General features: G+C 38.8%; 2 protein-coding genes across 3 annotated transcripts in view; one reads left to right on the top strand and one right to left on the bottom strand.

Annotated features, from left to right (window-relative positions):
• Positions 1-317: 317 nt before the first annotated feature.
• Positions 318-1,311, bottom strand: LOC125128934 (heterogeneous nuclear ribonucleoprotein A3-like). Its single transcript, XM_047783077.1, has one exon. It carries the CDS (start codon positions 1,303-1,305, stop codon positions 331-333), a length of 975 nt encoding a protein of 324 aa, XP_047639033.1. The 5' UTR covers positions 1,306-1,311; the 3' UTR covers positions 318-330.
• A 4,273-nt stretch (positions 1,312-5,584) lies between these two features.
• The window catches only part of SYCP1 (synaptonemal complex protein 1), a 148,437-nt gene continuing 130,983 nt past the window's right edge, over positions 5,585-23,038 (top strand). Inside the window, exons 1-8 of one of the 2 annotated variants that reach the window (XM_047783074.1) lie at positions 5,585-5,762; positions 6,225-6,354; positions 7,923-8,007; positions 8,186-8,229; positions 8,400-8,456; positions 9,943-10,107; positions 11,277-11,344; positions 15,986-16,059. In XM_047783074.1, coding sequence (XP_047639030.1) covers positions 6,247-6,354; positions 7,923-8,007; positions 8,186-8,229; positions 8,400-8,456; positions 9,943-10,107; positions 11,277-11,344; positions 15,986-16,059 — 601 coding nt within the window. In that variant the 5' untranslated portion in view covers positions 5,585-5,762; positions 6,225-6,246. Of the gene's footprint in view, positions 5,763-6,224; positions 6,355-7,922; positions 8,008-8,185; positions 8,230-8,399; positions 8,457-9,942; positions 10,108-11,276; positions 11,345-15,985; positions 16,060-23,038 lie in introns of those variants that run through there. The other variant, XM_047783076.1, reaches the window with a different exon arrangement.

The following is a 23,038-nucleotide window of genomic DNA, read 5'->3' as shown; positions in this document are numbered from 1 at the left end:
AATCAATAGCTGTACTTTTTTGCAAACTGTGGCTATGACAGTCCTGAACAAGAAGGGTTTCCTGTTTAAGCTGCAGTAACTTTTCTGACTATGGATCATCGTTCCTTCTGTGGCAGATTTTTACAGTTCCTCTAATGCATTTGGGACGACTGTCTCAAAATAACCTGCAGCTTTCCTGACAACTCCTCGCTCTTTCTCCTGCTAAGAACTGTAGCCCTTTTCTGCTGATTTTTTTGAAACTTCTGCTACCATATCCACCACTTCCACCACCAGATCCATAACTACCACCATAGGGACTGCCTGATCTTCTTCCACCAAAACTGCCTCCCTTCATGTGTCCATAATTTGATTGTTGTTGTCCACTATAATTTCCAAAATCATTATAGTACCCACCGTCACCATAGTTACCACCTCCAAAATTTCCTCCTTCATTGTAACCATCATATCCTCCACCACTGCCACCATATCCACCACCTTGGTTCCCATATCCTGGTCCACCGCCACCGTAGCTTCCTCTACTACTATAACCAGGACCACCACCATAGTTGCCACCATCACCTCCAAATCCATTATATCCACCATCACCTCCTCCATAACTACCCCTGCTGCCACCACCTCCACCACCATAACCTCCTCTTCCACCAAAGTTTCCGCCACGGCCAAAGTTGCCTCTACCACCTCCGAAGTTTCCTCACGACCCATAAAGTTGCCAGATCCCCCTCCATGACCTCTCTGTGATCCGGCAGATTGCATTTCTTGTTTAGAAAGGGCCCTTTTCACTTCAGAATTATGCCCATTTATAGTGCAGTATTTCTGAACAACAATTTTATCAACTGTATCATGATCATTGAAAGTTACAAAAGCAAATCCTCTCTTTTTCCCACTCTGCCTATCTTCCATAACTTCTATGGTTTCAATTTTGCCATACTTTTCAAAGTAGTCTCTCAAATTGTATTCCTCTGTATCTTCTTTAATACCACCAACAAAAATTTTCTTCACTGTCAGATGGACACCAGACTTTAGAGAATTCTCTCTAGAAACAGCTCTCTTTGGTTCCAATACACGCCCGTCAACCTTGTGTGGTCGAGCACACATTGCTGCATCCACCTTTTCAACACAAAAGTAAGTCACAAAACCAAATCCCCTGGAACATTTTGTTTGGGGGTCTCTCATCACCACACAATCTGTAAGTGTGCCCCATTTCTCAAAATGTTTTCTTAAACTATCATCTGTAGTTTCAAAGCTCAGACCACCAATAAACAGTTTTCTCAATTGCTCTGGTTCCTTTGGATCATGGCCCTCCATTTTGAGACCAGACTTGCCTCTTCCAACTCGAGTTCAATATGGGCAAAGCTTGGTACACTTCCAAAAGCAATTATTATTATTACCAAGATTTAAGCTATTTATAAAGACCTGGGCAATAAGAAGTTGTCAGAATTAAGTAATTTGGTATGCAGAGAGATGAAAAATCAATATTCTTCCAGCTAAAGTGTGCATATAAATATCTCTTGTATAAAGTCTTCTAAATTCTTTATTTTTCAAAAACAGTATTGTATTTGTACAAAATTATACTAATTTGATAATCATACTTTCAGATAGTCCCCCAAATTTTTGTTTCTTTCAGGTCCTATTTCAGTATTCACTAATGAAGAAATAACAATTGGACCAAAGAATGGCTAATATGTCACTACATCTGATGGGTATTGCCTTGCTGAACCAGTACATACAGTACAATGGTATGTAACAAAAAACTACAGTATAGTAGTTAATAAAACATTTTTTGATGGTGGGAATTATGATTAGTCAGGGCTTTTTTTTTTTTTTTTAAAGAAATTAACAAACGGAGTTCTCCTGTGACTTAGAGGGTTAAGGATCTGGCCATTGTCACTGTAGCACTTTGAGTCTCTGCTCTGGCACTGGTTCATTCCTTGGCCCAGGAACTTCCACATGCTGCAGGTGCATGAAGAAGGAAAAAAAGCACAACAGTCTAAAATTGTATTCAATATTTTTTTCTTTTGGGGGCCACATGTGCTGCATATGGAAGTTCCCAGGCTAGGGGTCTAATCGCAACTACAGCTGCCGGTCTACACGACAGCCACAGCAACGTGGTATCCGAGCCTCCTTTGGGACCTACTCCACAGCTCACAGCAATGCTAGATCCCTTAACCAACTGAGCCAAGGCCAGGGACTGAACCCATATCCTCATGGATCCTAGTTGGTTTTGTTACTGCTGAGCCGCAACAGGAACTCCTGTATTCAATTTTTTAAAATAGCATTAACATGCACATTAGAAGTTATTTTTAGGTATTTGCTGAAGCTAGTTCACAACTTAGAAAATGTAGTTTGGCATAGCTATTCAATGTTTATTTATTTATTTATTTATTTATTTAGGCATTTTAAGGCTGCACCCACAGGATATGGAAGTTCCCAGGCTAGGGGTTGAATGGGAGCTGCAGCTGCTGGCCTACGCCACAGCCACAGCAATGCAGGATCTGAGCCATGTTGGCTACCTACACCACAGCTCATGGCAATGCCAGATCCCTAACCCACTGAGCGAGGCCAGCGAACCTGTATCCCCATGGTTACTAGTTGGGTTTGTTATTGCTGAGCCACAATGAGAACTCCACTGAAATTTTAATCTTAATATAAGATTTTTTTTGTGTGTGGTGGAGGGCTACACCCATGGTATATGAAATTTCCCGGGCCAGGGATCTAAGCTGCCACAGCAGTGACCCAAGCCGCTGCAGTGACAAGGCCAGATCCTTAATTTGCTGTACCATAAGAAAACTTCTTGGTGATAGAATTTTGAGGCTAAGAGTAAGTCTAATCACCTGGTGATTCAGCATCAGTACAAATATTACTAGATACAGACCTAAGCACTCCTGGGTCTTTTTGGAGCCTATTTTCTGGATTTAGATTCAGTCATTCTCCTGAAAACAGAAAGTAAGTTTGTGTTTGGGAGATTCTGATGATGATGATCATGATGATGATAGAGATACTCATTAAGTATCATTTTGTATTTTGTATATCCTTTTGCATATCAGATTTTATTTCATCCTTACAGTCACCCTATAGGGTAGGTGAATTTATCCCCAGAAAATTTCTAGACAGCAAAACAAAAATAAGAAACTAGTAAGTTAAGTCAAATCTACAAATGGCAAGGGAGTATTAAGTGGGGAGTTCAAATAAAAATTTTTTTGCTTGAAAGTCATTTTCGTCACAAATAGTCACATTGGTATAACTGTATTTTAGTTTGATTTTTTTTTGATGTGGGGTGGAATAATTTACTAGTTCATCTATTTCCTGATTTGATGGCACTGAAAACAATTGTATCCACAACAAAGAAAATGCAGAAAATCGGGGAAAGTTTTCATTCCAAACTACGGGAAATATTATTTTCTACTTAAGGAGATACACTGGATTGGTATAAGCCATCAACAACCCGTTTCCCAGCTCTTGAGCAAATTGCATACTTCTGCGATGGCAGCATTTATCATGCATTGCAATTCAGTTTACTGTCTGCCCCTCATCCTGGACAGCAAGTCCCTGGGATGTAGTGGACATGTTGAACTCTGTTCTTTGAGCATAAAACTCTTTGAAATTTGAAAATTATGCATTTTGACTTTTGTTTGTGTGTGTGTTAAACTAGATGTTTTGCCAGAACAGATCAAGTATCAGCTGCACGACACTGATTTTCAAGAATCACCATATTGCCAGTATTCTACTGTCCAGTTTCCTCCAGCTCTACAGTCTCAGTCTTTACAAAGTCATTTCAATACTTACTGTTTGGATCCACAGTTCAGTGGTGGTGAGTACGGACTTGTTTCCTGTGAATTAAGTAAATCCATTTGTGTGGTTGCTCACCATGCTGAAGATGGTTACCCTGGAATAAAAAGGTCCAGAATAACTCATTCTTCCATTTGAGTTAAGGGACAGGAAGAACTCTGTGCAGTGTGTGGTGATAAAGCTTCAGGATATCACTATAATGTGCTTACTTGTGAAGGCTGCAAAGGTAAGGATAAAGTTAAAACAAAACTTTAGTCTTAGTGTTCACTGAAGAGTTTTGGTCTTTTGTCTTTTTAGGACCAAACCCTCGGCATATGGAGTTCCCAGGCTAGGGGTCTAATCGCAGATCCAAGCAGCGTCTGCGACCTACACCACAGCTCACGGCAACGCCAGATCCTTAACCCACTGAGCGAGGCCAGGGCTCAAACCCAAGACCTCATGGTTCCCAGTCGTATTTGTTTCCGCTGTGCCACGATGGGAACTCCGAGAATACTCTTACTTTTTTTAAATGTGAAAAATAAAACCAGGGAGAGCCATTGATATATTTAAATGTGATTAATCTGTAGGATCAGAGAATTGATGATGGAATGCAATAAAGTTTTCATTTTCATTTTGATGAAGGCTTTTACATTTAAATATAAAATTCAAAATATATATGTGGCAGAAAGTTTCCATGCTCCTAAATGAATACGATCTTGGAATAGAACATATCTTTTAAAAAGACCTGAATGTTACCATTACATCTTTTTTTTTTTTGGTCTTTCTGTCTTTTCTAGGGCTGCACTCGCGGCATATGGAGGTTCCCAGGCTAGGGGTCCAATCGGAGCTGTAGCTGCCAGCTTATGCCACAGCCACAGCAGCACCAGATCTGAGCCGCGTCTGAGACCTACACCACAGCTCAGGGCAAGGCAGGATCCTTAACCCACTGAGCAAGGCCAGGGATCTAACCTGCGTCCTCATGGATGTTAGTCAAACTCATTAATCACTGAGCCACTAGGGGAACTCCTTGACATCTTTTCTTCAACTTCACTGGCACAGTCATAGCTCGAGTCCTCATACCTTCCTTACTCAGGTTATTAAAACTATCTCCCTAACTCCAGCCACATAAGCCTAAACCATTTTTCATACTTAAACATTTTCTTCTCAGCTCGATCATACCTCCCTTTCCGCTCAAAAGTGTCATCCATAAAGGCTACAATCCAAAAGCCTTTGCAGGCCCTTCAAATCTGCTAAGTCTCCAGTCTCCAGTCCAGCGTTTCCCTACTGCGTCCTCACACACCTACATCACACTGGACTCACTCACTCTTGGACTTCTCTCTCTCACAACTCCAGGCCTTTGCCTACTGCCCCTCAGCCAGGAATACCCCTTCCCCCATCACTGTCTAGCCAACGCTGTATTCACCTTTCCATTCCTTACGGAAGCAGTAACAGAAGCGTGCCACATCCGTCAAGACCTCTCCTGAGTCTCAGGCCACTCTGTAAGGGCCGCTTTCCCTGTATTCCAACGACCCTTTGACAATTACTACCATTAAATGATTACAGGCAGCTACTATCATTTGTTGGCACTTCGGTATCCTTTCTAAGACTCTGAGGTCTTGGAGGACAGAAATCGATTTCGCACTCTTAGCTTAAAGCACCTGAGAGTTTTGCTTGCGTTCTTTAACAATAGCAGAAGCTCAGAGAATGTCAACTCTGATGAGAAACAGAACCCCGGGCAGGAATTGTTACTAACCTGAAGGGAAATCTCGCGAGATGTAGGTCTTCACACGGCGCCAACGCACGTGGCTGACCGTTATTTAGCCGTTAAACGAGCTTCTGCCCCTCCTTTCGCTCCCGGCCGTCGGCGTGGAGAGATTTCCCGCCTTTTCTGAGGTTCGGAGACGGAAGCTCTTGTTGCTTCTTTTTGCTGTCCTCATAGACAGCAGGTGGCAGTTCGCGTGGGCACGGAGCCCGCGTTTCCCGCTAGTTTTTTAAAGGTAAGGGTAAGTGTGCCGCGTTCCTCTCCTGAGGACGAACCCGGAGCTGGGCGACGTTTTTTGATCCTGCCCTTCCCTCAAGCTGCAGGCAGCCCATGCTCCTCTCGGTATTGGTCCAAGAAGTTAAGCTAGTTCTTCCCGGCGGGGTGATGCAATTTAGCAGGGCTGGTGGAGGTAACGGGCTTTCTTTTCAGGCTGTCGCAGTGATGAATCCTAGTTTGCGTTTCTCGATTATTTACATTGCGAGGCCACTGGTGGTGCGGGAATGATAGGGGCACAGAGGGGGTGTTTTTTGGCTTTAATCACCGCGTCAATAAGCGACGCTGTAGGCTTACATGGCAGCAGAGGTTTCGCCCGTGCCTTTAAATATCCGTTTATTATACAAACGTCAACTCTGAAGATAATGAATAAGTAGTGCATTAATGAGACAGTATCATTTTGCCTTCTACTGCCCAGGAGTAGATAATTACGACTGGAAAAGAAAATGGAAAAGCAAAAGCCCTTTAAATTGTTTGTACCACCAAGATTAAGTAGCAGTCAAGTGTCTGCAGTGAAACCTCAGACGTTGGGAGGAGATTCTAAGTTCTTCAAGGTAAATTTGCAGATCAGTCTCGATTTGACTTTTTTTTTGTCTTTTGTCTTTTTTTTTTTGTTGTTGTTGTTGCTATTTCTTGGGCTGCTCCCGCGGCATATGGAGGTTCCCAGGCTAGGGGTTGAATCGGAGCTGTAGCCACCGGCCTACGCCAGAGCCACAGCAACGCGGGATCCGAGCCGCGTCTGCAACCTACACCACAGCTCACGGCAACGCCGGATCGTTAACCCACTGAGCAAGGGCAGGGACCGAACCCGCAACCTCATAGTTCCTAGTCGGATTCGTCAACCACTGCGCCACGAAGGGAACTCCTCGATTTGACTATTTTTGACTTTTAGGAGAATGAGGCAAAGTGAACTTCCTTCCTGGTGATATTTTATAATTTGCCTTCAATGAATATGATCTGATTTAACTCAAGAATTGTGAATAACATTGCTTTAAATGAATAATGAACACAATGTGTGTTCAGGCATCATTCATTAAAGAAATAATCGTTGCTGCTTTTAGAACTCTGCATAAGTAACAGGACCTGCTTTTTTTTTTTTTTTTTTTGTCTTTCGTCTTTTTTGTTGTTGTTGCTATTTCTTGGGCCGCTCCCGCGGCATATGGAGGTTCCCAGGCTAGGGGTTCAATCGGAGCTGTAGCCACCAGCCTAGGCCAGAGCCACAGCAACGTGGGATCCGACCCGCGTCTGCAGCCTACATCACTGCTCATGGCAACGTCGGATCCTTAACCCACTGAGCAAGGCCAGGGATCGAACCTGCAACTTCATGGTTCCTAGTCGGATTCGTTAACCACTGCGCCACAACGGGGAACTCCCCCAGCTGCTTGTTTTTAAGCCTCTTTATTTAAATGATTTGACGCAATTTATAAACATATACAATGAAATGATAAAATACAAATTAGAAGAACATTGAGGTAAGGAAAAATTAAGAAAATTTCGACAGATATGTCAACATTCTGGTAAAAATTAGTGTGTGGTTGCACTTAAAATTTGAGCCTTCTGGTTGACAGGATAAAGAGGGAAATTCACTTATATGGTAGATTGTTATCGAAAAGGAGGAATTATACCAAGTTTCTCAGGTGAAATAGGGCTTTTCCTGGTGATTTATTTACATTTCTCACGTCGAACTTTACGTTGGAATGGGGTGAAGCAATGAGTATTTTAATTTTATCAGCCGTAGAAAAATCTTTGTCTCTGTAGCGAAGAGTGTAACATTAAAATGCTATGCAGTGAAGATAATTCTCATTTCTACCCGGGGAAGATCATAATGAAATTGAAGAAAATATTCTGTGCTACTCATGAAAATTACTAATGTTATTCCTGAGTACTTACCAAGCACATATCATGTAATTTTAGTTTAGCTTTATCTTATAAGCGAAAATGTAAAGATTTTGCTTTGTTTACATAACAAAAGCATTTGATATTTTAAACACTATTTATATAAAAGGATTTACAATTATAGTCACTTTAAGTAGATGTATATTATGTATGAAATCGCATATTACATTGCTAGTTATTAAAGTAGTATGGGACAGTATGTTTAAGAACTTCTTTTTGATTCTAGGGTTTCAACAAATGTGTTGAAGATGATTTTGGTTTTCCATTTGTGGTGACTAATCTCTCCAAAAATGGGGAAAACATTGATTCAGGTAGGAAACTTGAAAAGCAATGTATCACCTTTCATAGAAACATTTTAAAATACACATTGTTGGACATTGCAAATAATATATGTATCTTATGATAGTCTTGACATTAAAGCTAGATATAACACTTAATATAAAAAATAAGATGTTGCATATTTAATACTAGTTGTCTTTTATTTTGCAGATCCTGCTTTACAGAAAGTTAACTTTTTGCCTATGCTTGAACAGGTTAGTTATGTATAGTGAATACAGATGTAGTCTGTTTAGATATTGAATTGCTTGCTTGAAAAAGAAAATTCTTTAGTTGTTAGATTACTAGTCTTCAGTATTTAATTGCTACTATTTGAAAACTCTCATCAGAAATACTTTCTTACAGGGAAAATTTATTCATTTTTTAGGTTGATAATTCTGACAGTTGTCACTACCAGGAAGGACTAAAGGACTCTGATTTTGAGGTCAGAAGATTTCCTATCTGTATGATATTTCTTGTAATTTGAGTATCATTATTATTTGTATCTGTCTTTCTTTTGAAGTTTAAAAGGATTAATATTTGGTTAATGTTTTAAGTTATATTCTTTGTAACATTTTTCCTCCTTTTTCTGAAGTTGCTAAAATAACTAGGCCTGTGTATTTTCCTGGGTTATAAAAGCATCCATTCTTCAGGGGCAATTTAATTTTAAACCATATAAATCAAGAATATAAAAGGGGATCTGGATACAATGTGTGAAAAAGCTGAGAATTAAGCCAGTATTTTACAAACAATTCTTGAATTGATAGGTTTGATTGCTTATTCCTAAGAAACTTGTAGGATATGTTATACTTTTGATTTAGTTATAATAGTCATTTCTACTTATGGCACATAACTGTCTAAAGCAAAGAGAAATTCCATGACCTGATAAAGTGCTATAGGTTTGTTGCTGGGATTATGGTATTATAAATTTAGAAATAGGAAATTTATTCATATAGTTTGATAATAAAGAGCTATTATCAAGCAGAAAATAGCGTGATTAAAAAGAGAAAAAACTATCTCTGGAGTTCCTGTGTGGTGTAGTTGGTTAAGGATCTGTCTTTGCCACTGCAGTGGCTTGGGTAGCTGCTGTGGCTCAGCTTTGATCCCTGGCCTGGGAACTTTTGTATGTTGTGTGTGCAGCCAAAAAAACCCAAAAAACCACCAAAAAAACTTCTGGCATTTACCTTATAATGTGGAAATGGATGCTCTAGGAAATGCAATTAAAATACAAATAAAACTTCATGCTAAATGAAAGTTAGATCTTGTGTTCTCTACTTTTTTTTGTTGTATTTTAGCTTTATTTTAATCCTCAAGCTGTTTATATAACCAAAATGTTTCAAGACCACTGCTAAATTTATAGATTTCATTAGAGTGATTTATTTTAGCTTTTAATAGCCAGATTCTCTCATTGACTTAAATATTTCTAACTTCCGGCTTAGGTACAAAAATTCTGAAGTTGTTTGATTTTATTCAACAAGGACTAACTTAATCAAGTCTGGTAACCTTAGTGAAGTTAATATTGCCTTAGTCAAAAAAAAGTTAAGGAGTTCCTGTTGTGGAGCAGCGGAAACGAATCTGACTAGGAACCATGAGGTTATGGGTTTGATCCCTGGCCTTGCTCAGTGGATTAAGGATCCGGCGTTGCTGTGAGCTGTGGTGTAAATCGATGACAAGGCTTGGATCTGGTGTTGCTGTGGCTGTGGTATAGGCCGGCAGCAACAGCTCCCATTAGACCCCTAGCCTGGGAACATCCATATGCCTCGGGTATGGCCCTAACAAGACAAAAAGACAAAAAAAAAAAAAGTTAAAAGCAGCTTTCAGTATGCTATTAGGTCATAAAATGAGAGATTTAGTCTCAAATGTTAAGATATTCATGGATATTTTCAACAGGCAGCTAAATTAACAATCTTTGAAAATGTATTTTATAATAGAATTCAGAGCCAATGAGCAGACTATATTCAAAACTATATAAGGAGGCTGAAAAGATCAAGAAGTGGAAAGTAGGTGTAGAATCTGAACTGAAGCAGAAAGAAAACAAGCTGCAAGAAAATAGAAAGATAATTGAAGCACAGCGGAAAGCCATTCAAGAACTACAGGTATAATCAGATTTGGAATTGAAAATATAATATAGTAAATGTTATACTACTATTTAGACTATTATTTCAGTGTTAGTTGGGTTTATCTTGTTTCTGTGATACGGATTTTATAACAGTGCTTTTTGACGTTTCATTGATAATAGTTCCATTTCAACTTCAGGATAAACACAGTGGACAGGTTTCACAAAACTTAATGCAGGTGATTAGGGAAATAGTATCTTAGGGGAATAGTAACTTATTTTAGATAAAGATGATTTAATGATTTTTTTGTTGTTGTTGTTGTCTTTTTAGGGCCACGCCTAGGGCATATGGGAGTTCCCAGGCTAGGGGTTGAATCTGAACTGTAGTTGCCGGCCTACCCAACAGCTGCAGCAATGCCAGGTCTGAGCTGCTGTGTCTGCGACCTATACCACAGCTCATGGCAATGCTGGATCCTTAACCCACCAAGTGAGGTCAGGGATTGAGCAAACCTGTATCCTCATGTATACTAGTCAGATTTGTTTGCGCTGAGCCACGTTGGGAACTCCCTGACTTAATGATTCTGGTTATAGAGTTTTAATTTTTATTAGTTCCTGTTACTGAAGATGTCTCGTTTGATATAAATATCTTTTTATTATATTAGAATATGACATTTGTAGATAAAACTTTTTTAATTTGGGAATTTCCTATTGTGGCTCTGTGGGTTAAGATCCCGATGTTGTCTCTTTGAGGGTGCAGGTTCAATCCCTGGCCTGGCTCAGTGGATTCAGGACATGGCATTGCCATAAACTATGGTGTAGGTAGCAGCTGCAGCTCCAATTCAGCCCTTGGCCCAGGAAGTTCCTTATGCTGGCAGGTGTGGCTGTAAAAAGAAAAAAAACAACTTTAAATTTGAAACTGTGTAGCTTAAATTTTATGGCATAGTGAAAGAAAAATTTTGCTAAAATGCAACATTGGGATATCCCAATGTTTGGAGGTGGTTCAGCAAACCTAATTTTAGATTGATGGAAGTGAGACCCATATTCTTATAGGATATCCATAATTGTGACAAAAAGTTCTTTTTGTATTCAAGGGAAATAATTCTTTTAGACCATTGTAACATGTTAGCAAAGAAATATTGCTTAATAATTATACTCATGTTTATTTTGCTAAACAAAATGCGATGAATTGTTCTTCTGTCTTGTAATTAGTTTGAAAATGAAAAAGTAAGTTTGAAATTAGAAGAAGGAATTCAAGAAAATAAAGATTTAATAAAAGAGTAAGTAATTTAATGAATTTGTTTTTTACAAATTTATTTTTTATTCCAAGCTTATTATTAAAATAATTTCCAAAAATTTAATGAGTAATTTTTATTTTGTAATGACTTATAATAGTATTCTGTCTGGGTGCTGTGGAAAAAAGGAAGACATACCTATTTTACCTTCTTGAATTTGGCAAACCGTGATCATTGACTGAAAACATCTTACTTTTTAAAATGTCAGACAGGGCAAGCCATACTTGGTGTTAAAAAGGTACCTGATAATCCTATATATACAACTGCCTATGTGTATTATACACCTTTCTGTTGGACTGTTGTTTCAGGTGCAGCACATGCAGAATGGGGCTCAATTGATTTCCAAGCTAATTCTTTCAAGTTCCTGTTTTTGCCAGTGGCCCATTTATTCTACCATTAACTTTGACTTAAAACTTTAGTATTGTCATTGACTGTGTGGACCTTTGAGTCTACACAGAGTGTCAAATTTGTTCATTCCTACTTATTTTAAGCATCATGCTCATCATGCTAAATGAGGTTCTAAAAGGCTTATCACCTTGTCACTGAAGTTTCTAATAAGTGAAAAGTGCTTTTATAACATTATTTTAGCCCAATTGAAAGATAACCTATGATTTTCTAGAAAAAAAATCTAAATGTTATACCTTGTTTTCTGCCTAAATGAGATTTGGTTACTTGAGGGAAGGGAGGGAGAAGAGGAAGGTTCTAACATTGTGTGCCTACTGTATTTTTGGTACCTGTCTTTTATATGAATATGTGATTGAGTTTCTGTGGTATAAGAGATCTAAAGTCTGCTGTAGCCCTAATACCAGTATTTGGTAACTTGTGAGCTTTCTTAAAATGGGTACTGCCTCTATTAGTAAACATTTTTTGAGTTTTTGTGAGTACTGTGACTACTTAGTTTACTTATATAACATGCAGTGTAGTGTAGAATAGAGTAGTATAACATAGTATAGAATTAATACAATTTTTTTTTTTTGCCTTTTCCAGGGCCGCTCCTGCAGCATATGGATGTTCCCAGGCTAGGGGTCTAATTGGAGTTGTAGCCACCGGCCTATGCCAGGCCACAGCAACGTGAGATCTCAGCTGAGTCTGCGACCTACACCACAGCTCACGGCAACACCAGATCCTTAACCCACTGAGCAAGGTGAGGGATCGAACCCGCAACCTCATGGTTCCTAGTCTGATTTGTTAACTCTGTACCACAACGGGAACTCCAAGAATTAATACAGTTTTTTGAGGTGGGAGAGAATGACTTTAGTTTTTGGTGTGCTGTTGTTCTACTTTAAGTACTTGATTCAGTTGAGTGTCAGTTTTGGTTTCAGATACTGAATTGTCAATTGTCATCTGAAAGAACCTAACATTTAGTTAAGAACCTTGTCAGAATATAGGTAAGAAACAAAGTAGTACTTAAGATTCTTGAGTGACTTGATTATTGGATGACAAATTTAAAGTAGCTCAGGCCAGCCCATTATTCACTTGATCATGATTTCCGGAAAAGGATGTAGATATTAGGGTATTATTTATTGTTTTTTTTCCTTGAGTTTGAAAGAGACTTTGGATATTTCCAAAACATGTGCCTGACCTGTAATAGAGGTTTGAGTGGGAATGGACACTTCGGTTCATTGACATTTTTGAGCAGGCAGAGAGTTTTGAGATAATTTAGATAATTTTGGAGACGTTATTTTTTTTGAATGAAACAAGACCTTATTACATATGATCTGATTTCTAACATTAGAGGTAAAAGTGTCTAAAGTTTCAGATTCCAGGAATCAAACCTGAAATATCATCAAACCTGAAATATCAACAATTACATATTTTCACAAACTACTTTAAAAAGTAACATCGGATTTTGTCACAGTTTTATCTGGGATTTATTTAAATACCTTATCAAGCCCTGGCCCATGCTATGGGGACGGTTGTCAGAGGCTTTCATCCTCCCCCACTTCAAGATAAAGTCAAAATTCCTTAGCATGGCATGAAATACTAGAGTAGCAACCTTTAGTCCCCCCCCTTTTGTCTTTTTGCCATTTTCTTGGGCCCCTCTCGCGGCATAAGGAGGTTCCCAGGCTAGGGGTCCAAGCAGAGCTGTAGCCACGGGCCTACGCCAGAGCCATAGCAACAAGGGATCCGAGCCGAGTCTGCAACCTACACCACAGCTCATGGCAATGCAGGATCCTTAACCCACTGAGCAAGGGCAGGGATCGAATCTGCAACCTCATGATTCCTAGTCGGATTTGTTAACACTGAGCCATGATGGAAATTCCTCCCCTTTTGATCTTTCTGAAGATTACTTTGGCTAATTGGGGCCTTTTGTGATTCTATACAAATTTTGGTATTGTTTGTTCTATTTCTGTGAAAAATAGCATTGGAAATTTGAGTGGGATTGTATTGAATCTGTAGGTTGCTTTGGATAGTGCAGTGTTGGGATTTGTAAGAAAAAAAAACTTTGGTCATTCAAATGACCAAAATATATATCACGTATTTTTTGGTTTATCTTTTTTGACTCACAACTTCTCAAACCCTTGGAATTTCCTAAATTTTGAGAGTGATTAAGATGTCTTGTTATGTTAATGAGGTGACTTTTGGACCCTACCTAAGGATAGGGGCTGGTTGTCAGGAGAGTCATCCAAGTGATTTGAGAGTTTCAGTCCCACCCCTTTACCTTCCTCAGCTCTGGGGAGAGGAGAGGGCCTGGAGGTTGAATCAATTGCCACTGGCTAAAGATTTAAATCAATATGACTATGTAATGAAGCCTTCGTAAAAACTAAGAATATAGGGTTTGAGAGCTTCTTGGTTGGTGAACATGAGATTTGGGGAGAATGGTGAGCTCGAAGAGAACATGAATGTTCTTGCCCTTTTCTTATAACCTTGCCCTGTGCATCTTTTCCACTTGGCTGTTCCTGAGTTATATCCTTTTATGATAAACCAGTAATCTAGTAAGTAAATCGTTTCTCTGAGTTCTGTGAGCTGCTCAAGCAAATTAATAGAATCCAAGGAAGAGGTTGTGGGAATCTTTGATTTATAGCCAGATGGACAGAAGCACAGTAGTAATCTGGGCTTGCAACTGTCATCTGAAGTTGCTAGGGCAGGGGAGGGTAACAGTCTTGTAGGACTGAAACTTTAAATATGAAATCTGATGCTATCTTCAGGTAGATGGTATCAGGATTGAGTTGAATTGTGGGACACCCTGCTGCAGTGTCAAAAATTGCTTGTTGGTGTGGGGAATCCCCTCCCAAAATTGAAATTGGTACCACAGTCCTTTTGGGTAGTATGGGCATTTTAACAGTATCACTTCTTCTAATCAATGAGCATAGAGTATTTTTCCATTTATTTGTGTCTTTAGTTTCTTTCATCAGTATTTTATAGTTTTCAGTGTATAGGTCTTTTACCTCCTCTGTTAACTTTATTCCTAGGCATTTTATTCTTTTTGATGTAATTGTGAATGAAATTATTTTCTCAGTTTATCTTTCTGATAGTTCATTATTAGTGTCAGAAGTGTAACTGATTTTTGTATATTGGTTTTGTGTCCATAAGTACTGAATTCGTTTATTAGTCCTAACAGTTTTTTGGTGGAGTGTTTAGGGTTTTCTATATACAGTGTCATGTCATCTGCAAATAGTGACAGTTTTACTTTTTTCCGACTTGGATGCCTTTTATTTCTTTTTCTTGTCTATTGCTCTGGCTAGGAGTTACAATACTATTTTGGATAAGGTGGCGAGAATGGGCATCCTTGTCTTGATCTTGATCTTAGTGGACAAATTTTCAGCTTTTCATGGTTCAGTATGATGTTAGCTGTGGACATATTATACATGGCTTTTATTACGTTGATGAATACCTGCTTTGTTAAGAGGGTTTTTAAAATTTATTTTTATTTATTTATTTATTTTTTATTTTGTCTTTTTACCTTTTTCTAGGGCCACTCCCACAGCATATGGAGTTCCCAGGCTAGGGGTCTAATTGGAGCTGTAGCCACCGGTCTACACCAGAGCCACAGCAACTCCGGGATCCGAGCCGTGTCTGCAACCTACACCACAGCTCACGGCAATGCCGGATCGTTAACCCACTGAGCAAGGCCAGGGATTGAACCCGCAACTTCATGGTTCCCAGTTGGATTCGTTAACCACTTCACCACGACGGGAACTCCAGAGGGTTTTTTTAATCATAAATGGATTTTGAATTTTGTCAAATGCTTTCTCTGCATCTATGATATGATCAGAGGTCTTATTCACATAGTGGATGACTATTCAGAAAATTGCTTATATTTTAAAGGTGATATAGCTAGAATATTTCTGGGGTAATTATAAATGAAAACCCCAATCCTCTCTTCTCGTTTTATTTCTTAGGTAAATCTGGAACTGTTTACTGAAAGGTTATTGAAAGTTACTTGGGTAGAAACTTGTTAAGGAGCCTTTTACTTTAAAAGGAGTCAGTTGTTAAATCATAGTTAATAGTGCATTCAACCCATTTTTTTCTTCATATAGTCACTTATGAGTGATATATGATACATACAAAATATAACATTTTAGGAATTTCTTTAAAATTGTAACAATAATGCTTCATAACTTTTATATATGATTTTTCTTTGAGATCAGATTACACTTACTCAAAATCTTTCCTTTGTTTCAGGAATAATGCCACAAGACATTTATGTAACCTACTCAAAGAAACATGTGCCAGATCTGCAGAAAAGATGAAGAAATGTAAATAGCTTTCTCATTTATGTGATTTTATCAGTTTGTTATTATTATTTTAATAGTAGGGTGAAGAGGGGAACAAATTGTCTTTTCATTTTTTTTGGAACCAGTTTGATTATTTGAACAAGTTGTATGTGCCTCATAACAGTTTTTTATATAGGCAATGACTAGAGCCTCAGTTCTTTGAGCTTTTTTTTTTTTTTTTTTGCTTTTTAGGGCCACACCCACAGCATATGGAAGTTCCCAGGCTAGGGGTCAAATCCTAAACCACAGCTGCAGGATCCAGGATCCGTGGGCCGTGTCTGTGACCTGCCCCAGAGTTCACAGGCAACACCAGATTCTTAACCCACTGAGTGTGGCTAGAGATTGAACTCACAACCTCATGGTTACTAGTCGAATTCGTTTCTACTGCGCCACAATGGGAACTCCCTAGCCTGTATTTTAAAAATTTTAATTCATAGCACACAGCTTACCGTAAGATCAGATCACATGGTGGGAGAGATTTGAAGAATCTTCTTTTTTTTTTTTTGTCTTTTGTCTTTTGTCTTTTTTCTTTTCAGGGAGACACCCACATCATATGGAGGTCCCCAGACTAAGGGTCTAATCGGAGCTGTAGCCACCGGCCTACGCCACAGCAATAGCAATGCCAGATCCGAGCTGTGTCTGCGACCTACACCACAGCTCACAGCAACGCCGGATCCTTAACCCACTGAGCAAGGCCAGGGATCAAACCCGCAACCTCATGGTTCCTAGTTGGATTCATTTCCGCTGTGCCACGACGGGAACTCCTGAAGAATCTTTTAAACATTTTTAAGTGATCTCAAGTGAAACCGAAGAGTGTATCTTGATGTGACAATGTAGATTCTTTTTTTCGCTAAAAAACCCTAATACTTGCTTTATCATTAGTGTAAACTCCATCTAGATTCTTGCCTTAAGCCTTTGTTTTTGTTATTGTGATTTTCTGTCATTTATTCATTCAGCATTTTAAAAAGTGCCTACTATGTGTCAAGAAATATTCTAGATGCTGAGGAAAAACAGTAGTAAATACAGTTTCTGCTATTATGGAGTATGTACTCTAGTGGAGGGACATATACCATAAATGAATAAGTAAAATATATTTTGAGTTATGATAACTAAAAGAGAATATTTTGGGATAGGGTGTTTAGGGAAGTTTTTGCTAATATTTGAGAAGAGACCTAAATAAGTGAGGGGGTGCACTATGTAGCTGTTTTGGGATTGAATATTTTCAGCAGGGGAAACAGCACATGAAACATCCCTTAGATAAGAACCTGTTTAATCTTTTCAAGTCATAAACAGTGAGGTCACTGTGCGATGCTTTCCATATTTTTTACCTAATTTGTATTTTTCATCTGTTTTTCTCATTGTATTCCCTTCAGCACAATTTCTACTAACCTTTTTTTCCAGTTCACTAATCCTCTAGCTATTTCTAAATTGTATTTATCTTTATTTATTTTTTTTTTTGTCTTTTTAGGGCTGCGCCTGCCGCATATGGAGGTTCCCAGGCTAGGAGTCTAATTGGAGCTGTAGCTGTTGGCCTTCGCCATGACCACAGCAATGCAGGATCGGAGCCTAAACCACACCTCAGGACAATGCTGGATCCTTTACCCACTGAACGAGGCGAGGGATTGAACACACAACCTCATTATTCTTAGTCGGATTCGTTTGTGCTGCGCCAAGGCCAGAACTCCTGAATTGTTTTTAAATTAATCTGTTAGGTCTTAATTTCTGCAATTGCATTCTCTGAATTTGTTATTAAAAAAATATCTGTAGAGAGACTTAGAATGTCACATTTTCTTAGTTCTTGGAATGTTGAGAAATTTTTGATTACATCTCAGACATTTTTTTTTTCCCTTGGCAGCACTTGCAGCATATGGACGTTCCCGGGCCAGGGATTGAATCTGAGCTGCAGCTGTGGCTTGTGCTGGGTACCCACTGTGCTGGGCGAGGGATCTAACTTGAGCATCCGGAGCAACTTGAGCCACTGCAGTTGGATTCTTAACCCACTGTGCCACAGTGGGAATTCCCATCTTTGACATTTTGAATATTATGTTGTGAGATTCTGGGTCCTTAAAATCCCCTGGAGGAAAAAAAAATTGCCTAGAGAATGTTTGTTCCTTTATATTTTAGCAGGTAGTCAACTCAAGTTTAGAGCATAAGTTCTATCTTACCTTTTATGTGCTGGGGTTTCATTATCTGTTCAGTTTGCAGAACTTTTGCCTTACTATTCTGGATTTATTTCATGTATGCTTCATTCAAGGTCAGTTCTGGGACTTAGTGATTTTGGAGCCTTTGCTGTATTTACTGTGGGTCTGTCTTGTACATGCATATCCTCCCTTTTCCCTATGGGACTTGTGCCAATTCAAACAAATAGGGAATCCCCTTCCTTCTACAGCTCTCTGTAGAATTACCCATTCACTCTCCATCTTAGAGGAGCCCTGTCCCCTTGTCCTTTGGCCAGGAACATGGAGTTTCTCTTGAGGTTTTGTCTGTCCTTCCTGCCATAGCTGCTGTAACTCTACTACTGGGGCCACCTTTGGGGAAGGGCTGGAAGAGAAAAAAAAAAAAAAATCAAGATTTGGAGTTCCTATTGTGAGTTAGCGGAAATTAATCTGATTAGTATCCTTGAGGAATGCAGGTTCAATCCTTGGCCTTGTTCAGTGGGTTAAGGATCTGATGTTGCCATGAGCTGTGGTGTAGGTCTCAGACATGGCTTGTATCCTACGTTGCTGTGGCTGTGGCATAGGCTGGTGGCTGCAGCTCTGGGAACTGGGAACCTCCGTATGCCAAGGGTTCAGCCCTAAAAAGAAAAAAAGACAAAAAATAAGTCAAGATTTCTTTTTGCTGCTTATATGTCATGTTACAGTTCTGCGGGGGCTTTACACTTTAGTAATGCTAAGAGAGAAGTTGGGAAACAACAAACAGGAAACTCACCTTCTTATGAATCACTTATTTAGGATTTTACCTTTTTTCTGAATCTATCTACTTTTGCCTACTTTTCAAATTCTTCAAGTAATTGCTTTATGTATTTCATCTGGAATTTTTAGTTGTAATCAATGTGAGATTACTCCATCTTGACTGACACTGGAATTTGGTTTGGCTTTTCTGAGTTATAATCCTCAACTTATTCTTGGCCTAATGGTTCATCATTATCTTTTTAGAATCTTTAGAATCTTTGATTCTTTTAATAATTAAAAAAATTCCTCCAGGTGTTCGCATCGTGGCTCAGAAGAAACGAATCTGACTTGTATCCATGAGGATGCAGGTCCAATCCCTGGCCTCACTCAGTGGGTTAAGGATCCAGCATTGCAGTGAGCTGTGGTATAGGTTGCAGATGCCGCTCAGATCTGATGTTGCTGTGGTGTAAGCCAGCAGCTACAGCTCTGATTGGACCCCTAGCCTGGGAACCTCCATATGCTGCAGGTGTGGCCCTAAAAACAAACAAACAAACAAATTTCCTCCAGATTTTTAATTGTCTTTAGGAAGAAGTTTGGTCTGGATTACTTAGACTTTACCAGAAAACAGAGTCCTGGATGCTTTTTCAAAATATAAATCAAGTTATGTCACTGTCTGATTTCTTCAGTGGCTTTTCGTAATGTTCCAGATAGTATGGTGTTTGCCACTTCTTTTCATTTTGTCAAATGTTTTCCTTGTGCCGCACATACTCAAGATCATAGAGAACTCATAGTTAACCCCTAAACAGATTATGCTTCTGAGTTTTTGCATATATTGTTTCTTATATTGGCTAATCCTTCCTTATGCATTTTGTTAATTCCTATTTGTCCTTCAAAACTCAATAAATATTACCACTTTTGGGAAATATTCCATGATATTTCACTCTGACTTAGATGCTCCTTTTTTTTCACTTAATACCCTTAGTATACCTTTACCATGTATTTTGAATTCCTTCAACAAATATTTATTGAGTACCTACTATGTGCTAGACATTTCACTGTAAGCTCACAGGCAAGGGATCATGTCTTGTTTACCTCAGTATATTTAACACTTTGTACAGTGTCAGTGAAGATAGTAGGCAATACATAAATTAATGAATGAATAAGTAGAGAACAAATTTGGAGTTTCTGCCATGGCTTAGTGGTTTAAAGAATTTTATTGCAGCAGTTTGGGTTGCTGCAGAGGTACGGGTTCAATCCCTGGCTTGGTGCAGTGTGTTAAAGGATCCAGCATTGTCTCAACTGCAGCATGGGTTGCAGCTGTGACTTGCATTCAGTCCCTTGCCTGGGAACTTACATATGCTGTGGGTGTAGCCATTAAGAAATAATAATAACAATACCAACATTTAAAAAAAAGAACAGATTTGTTCTTAGATGTTTCTTAAAAAAAAATAAACACCCTGTAAGTAGTTGTCTGTTGTACATAAAAGTATGCTGGAATTCTTTAGCCTGCCATTTGATATACTCTGTACATTTTTTTTGTAGCCTTACCCCTTAATCTAAATTACTTAGTGTTTTTTTTTTGTTTTTTTGTTTTTTGTCTTTTCTAGGGCTGCTCCTGCAGCATATGGAGGTTCCCAGGCTAGGGGTCTAATTGGAGCTGTAGCTGCTGGCCTACACCAGAGCCACAGCAGCACAGCATCTGAGCCGTGTCTGTGACCTATACCACAGCTCATGGCAATGCTGGATCTTTAATCCACTGAGCAAGGGCAGGGATCGAACCTGCAACCTCAGGGTTCCTAGTCAGATTCGTTAATCACTGCGCCACGACGGAACACCTAAATTACTTAGTGTTGAAAGGACTTTAAAACTTTTTTGGTCTACTTGTATTTCAATTGTTTTAATTCTCCTTATAGGACATTCATAATTTCCTTTTTGACTACTAAGTGGTGGTCTTTCCCGTCTTTGAATACATTCAATGATGGCATCACTAACCCCAAGATTGTCATTTAAGGACAGATCTTATTTTTATACTGGAATCTCTTTGTGTTTTCTTTCTTCTTATTGCTGTTCTTTTCCTTAAGGCATACAGAAGAAGTCTAAGCCATTTTTTTTATGTGTTATCTCTTTAGATCTTTAAAGATGGCTATTCATCACTTCTGAATCTTGTCGTCTCTAGCCTAGATATTTCAAGATTCATGCTTTTGTTATTTTGGTTGATCTGTTGAAAATCTTTGTTATTTAGGAGTCTGTAACTGTGTGAGATTATCTAATGTATAACTTGACCTGTGTAAAGGTCTGTTTCTTGTCTAATTGTCCGTGTCATTAATGAACTCTAAAGTCAACTTATTTGATAGTCACATTGCATTATTAATTAAAATCTTTAACTCTTTATTTTTTCAGCATTCTTTGCATGTGCATTTAGATTTTTGGATCCAAATAGCATTCCTTGCATTTTCCTACTGGACCTCATTAGGCAGACCTTATGTTTTAATCATGTACCACCACTAATTATTTTGGGATCCCAGCAAATAACAGTTTTTCTCTGTCACACTTTTTTTTTGTTTTCTGTGAAATAGGGATAATTACAGTTCCATATATCTATATCTAGATTTCTACCTGAAATAAATAGTATGTGTATTTATGTGTATATTTTTCTCCTTGCCAGGACTCTGGAATTTTTTGATTTTATAATTCATGATTTCATCAGATCACTGTTTCAATCTATGTATTCCAGTTTTTCTTTAGACCAGGAAAGCCTTATAATATCTTTGACCACTTATTCTGATTTCTGTTTGGGCCTACTTCCTTTTTTGTTGGCCCTCACTTCTCTAACTTTTTAATGTTTGTTTTTCCCCCATCTTTTTTTTTTTTTAGTTATGGACTTTTAAAAATTTTTTGTCTTTTCTGGACTGCACCCATGGCATATAGAAGTTCCCAGGCTAGGGGTTGAATTGGAGCAGTAGCTGCTGGTCTATGCCACAGCCACAGCAATAGAGGATCCGAGCCCTGTCTGCAACCTATACCACAGCTCATGGCAATACCAGATCCTTAATCTGCTGAGAAAGGCCAGGTACCAAACCCACATCCTCATGGATACTAGTTGTCACCACTGAGCTGCAACAGTATCTCCCCTCAACCTCATCTTTCTCTTTACATTGGGTTACAACTTGATTTTTTTTTGGTCTTTTTGCCATTTCTTGGGCTGCTCCCGTGGCATATGGAGGTTCCCAGGCTAGGGGTCTAATTGGAGCTGTAGCTGCTGGGCTACGCCAAAGCCACAGCAACTTGGGATCTGAGCCACATCTGCAACCTATACCACAGCTCACAGCAACGCCAGATCGTTAACCCACTGAGCAAGGCGAGGGATTGAACCCAAAACCTCGTGGTTCTTAGTCGGATTTGTTAACCACTGAGCCATGACGGGAACTCCCCCAACTTGACTTTTGAAGTATCAATTTTTTTCTTGTCCTGTCTCTAACCTGTAGCTCCTTTGCAGTCTCTCATCATCTAATCCATGACCCCTTTCCTCATTATTTGTTTTTCTATTTAATGCATCCATTTCTTGCATTTTTGTTGTGACCTGTTCTTTCTTTATGGATGTATCTTTGTCTTTAATTGAGACAGTATTTTCTTGGTTCTGTTGAGAATACTGAATAATTTTCTGAATTTTTCATCTGAATTCTTTAGAGTTTGTTTCAGAGATAGGCTGTTCCTTTTAACACCTTTCACGTTCCTTCTTCTTGTGTGACAAGTGTTTTATCATAAGCCTCGTAAAGGTTTTCTGACATATACATCATTGAAAAAAGCAAGAACTATCTAAATAAACAAACTAGGTGATAAACCGACTTTGGTCCTAGTATAGTGATTGAATCCTCTTTCTATTTTTACATTTGTAAGGCAGGTCATTGAGCAGTTTCCAAAGTTTTTACCCTTGTATAACCTTATTTTATGGTAGCTAAATCACCTTTATGTCCCTTCTGCCTGGTTTTCTGGTACACTGATAAATTTTGTAGAATATACAGTTCTGAGTAATTTTTGTCAACTAATTCAAGCATGCACAATATTTTATA

This window comes from Phacochoerus africanus, chromosome 6 (genome assembly GCF_016906955.1).
Source record: "Phacochoerus africanus isolate WHEZ1 chromosome 6, ROS_Pafr_v1, whole genome shotgun sequence".
Taxonomy (NCBI): Eukaryota; Metazoa; Chordata; class Mammalia; order Artiodactyla; family Suidae; genus Phacochoerus; species Phacochoerus africanus.
The sequence above is the reverse complement of the archived record's forward strand: the minus strand, read 5'-3'. Positions and strand labels throughout refer to the sequence as shown.

Excerpts from the sequence above, each read along its gene's own strand:
- LOC125128934 (XM_047783077.1), bottom strand. The coding sequence starts at position 1,305 with ATGGAGGGCCATGATCCAAAGGAACCAGAGCAATTGAGAAAACTGTTT.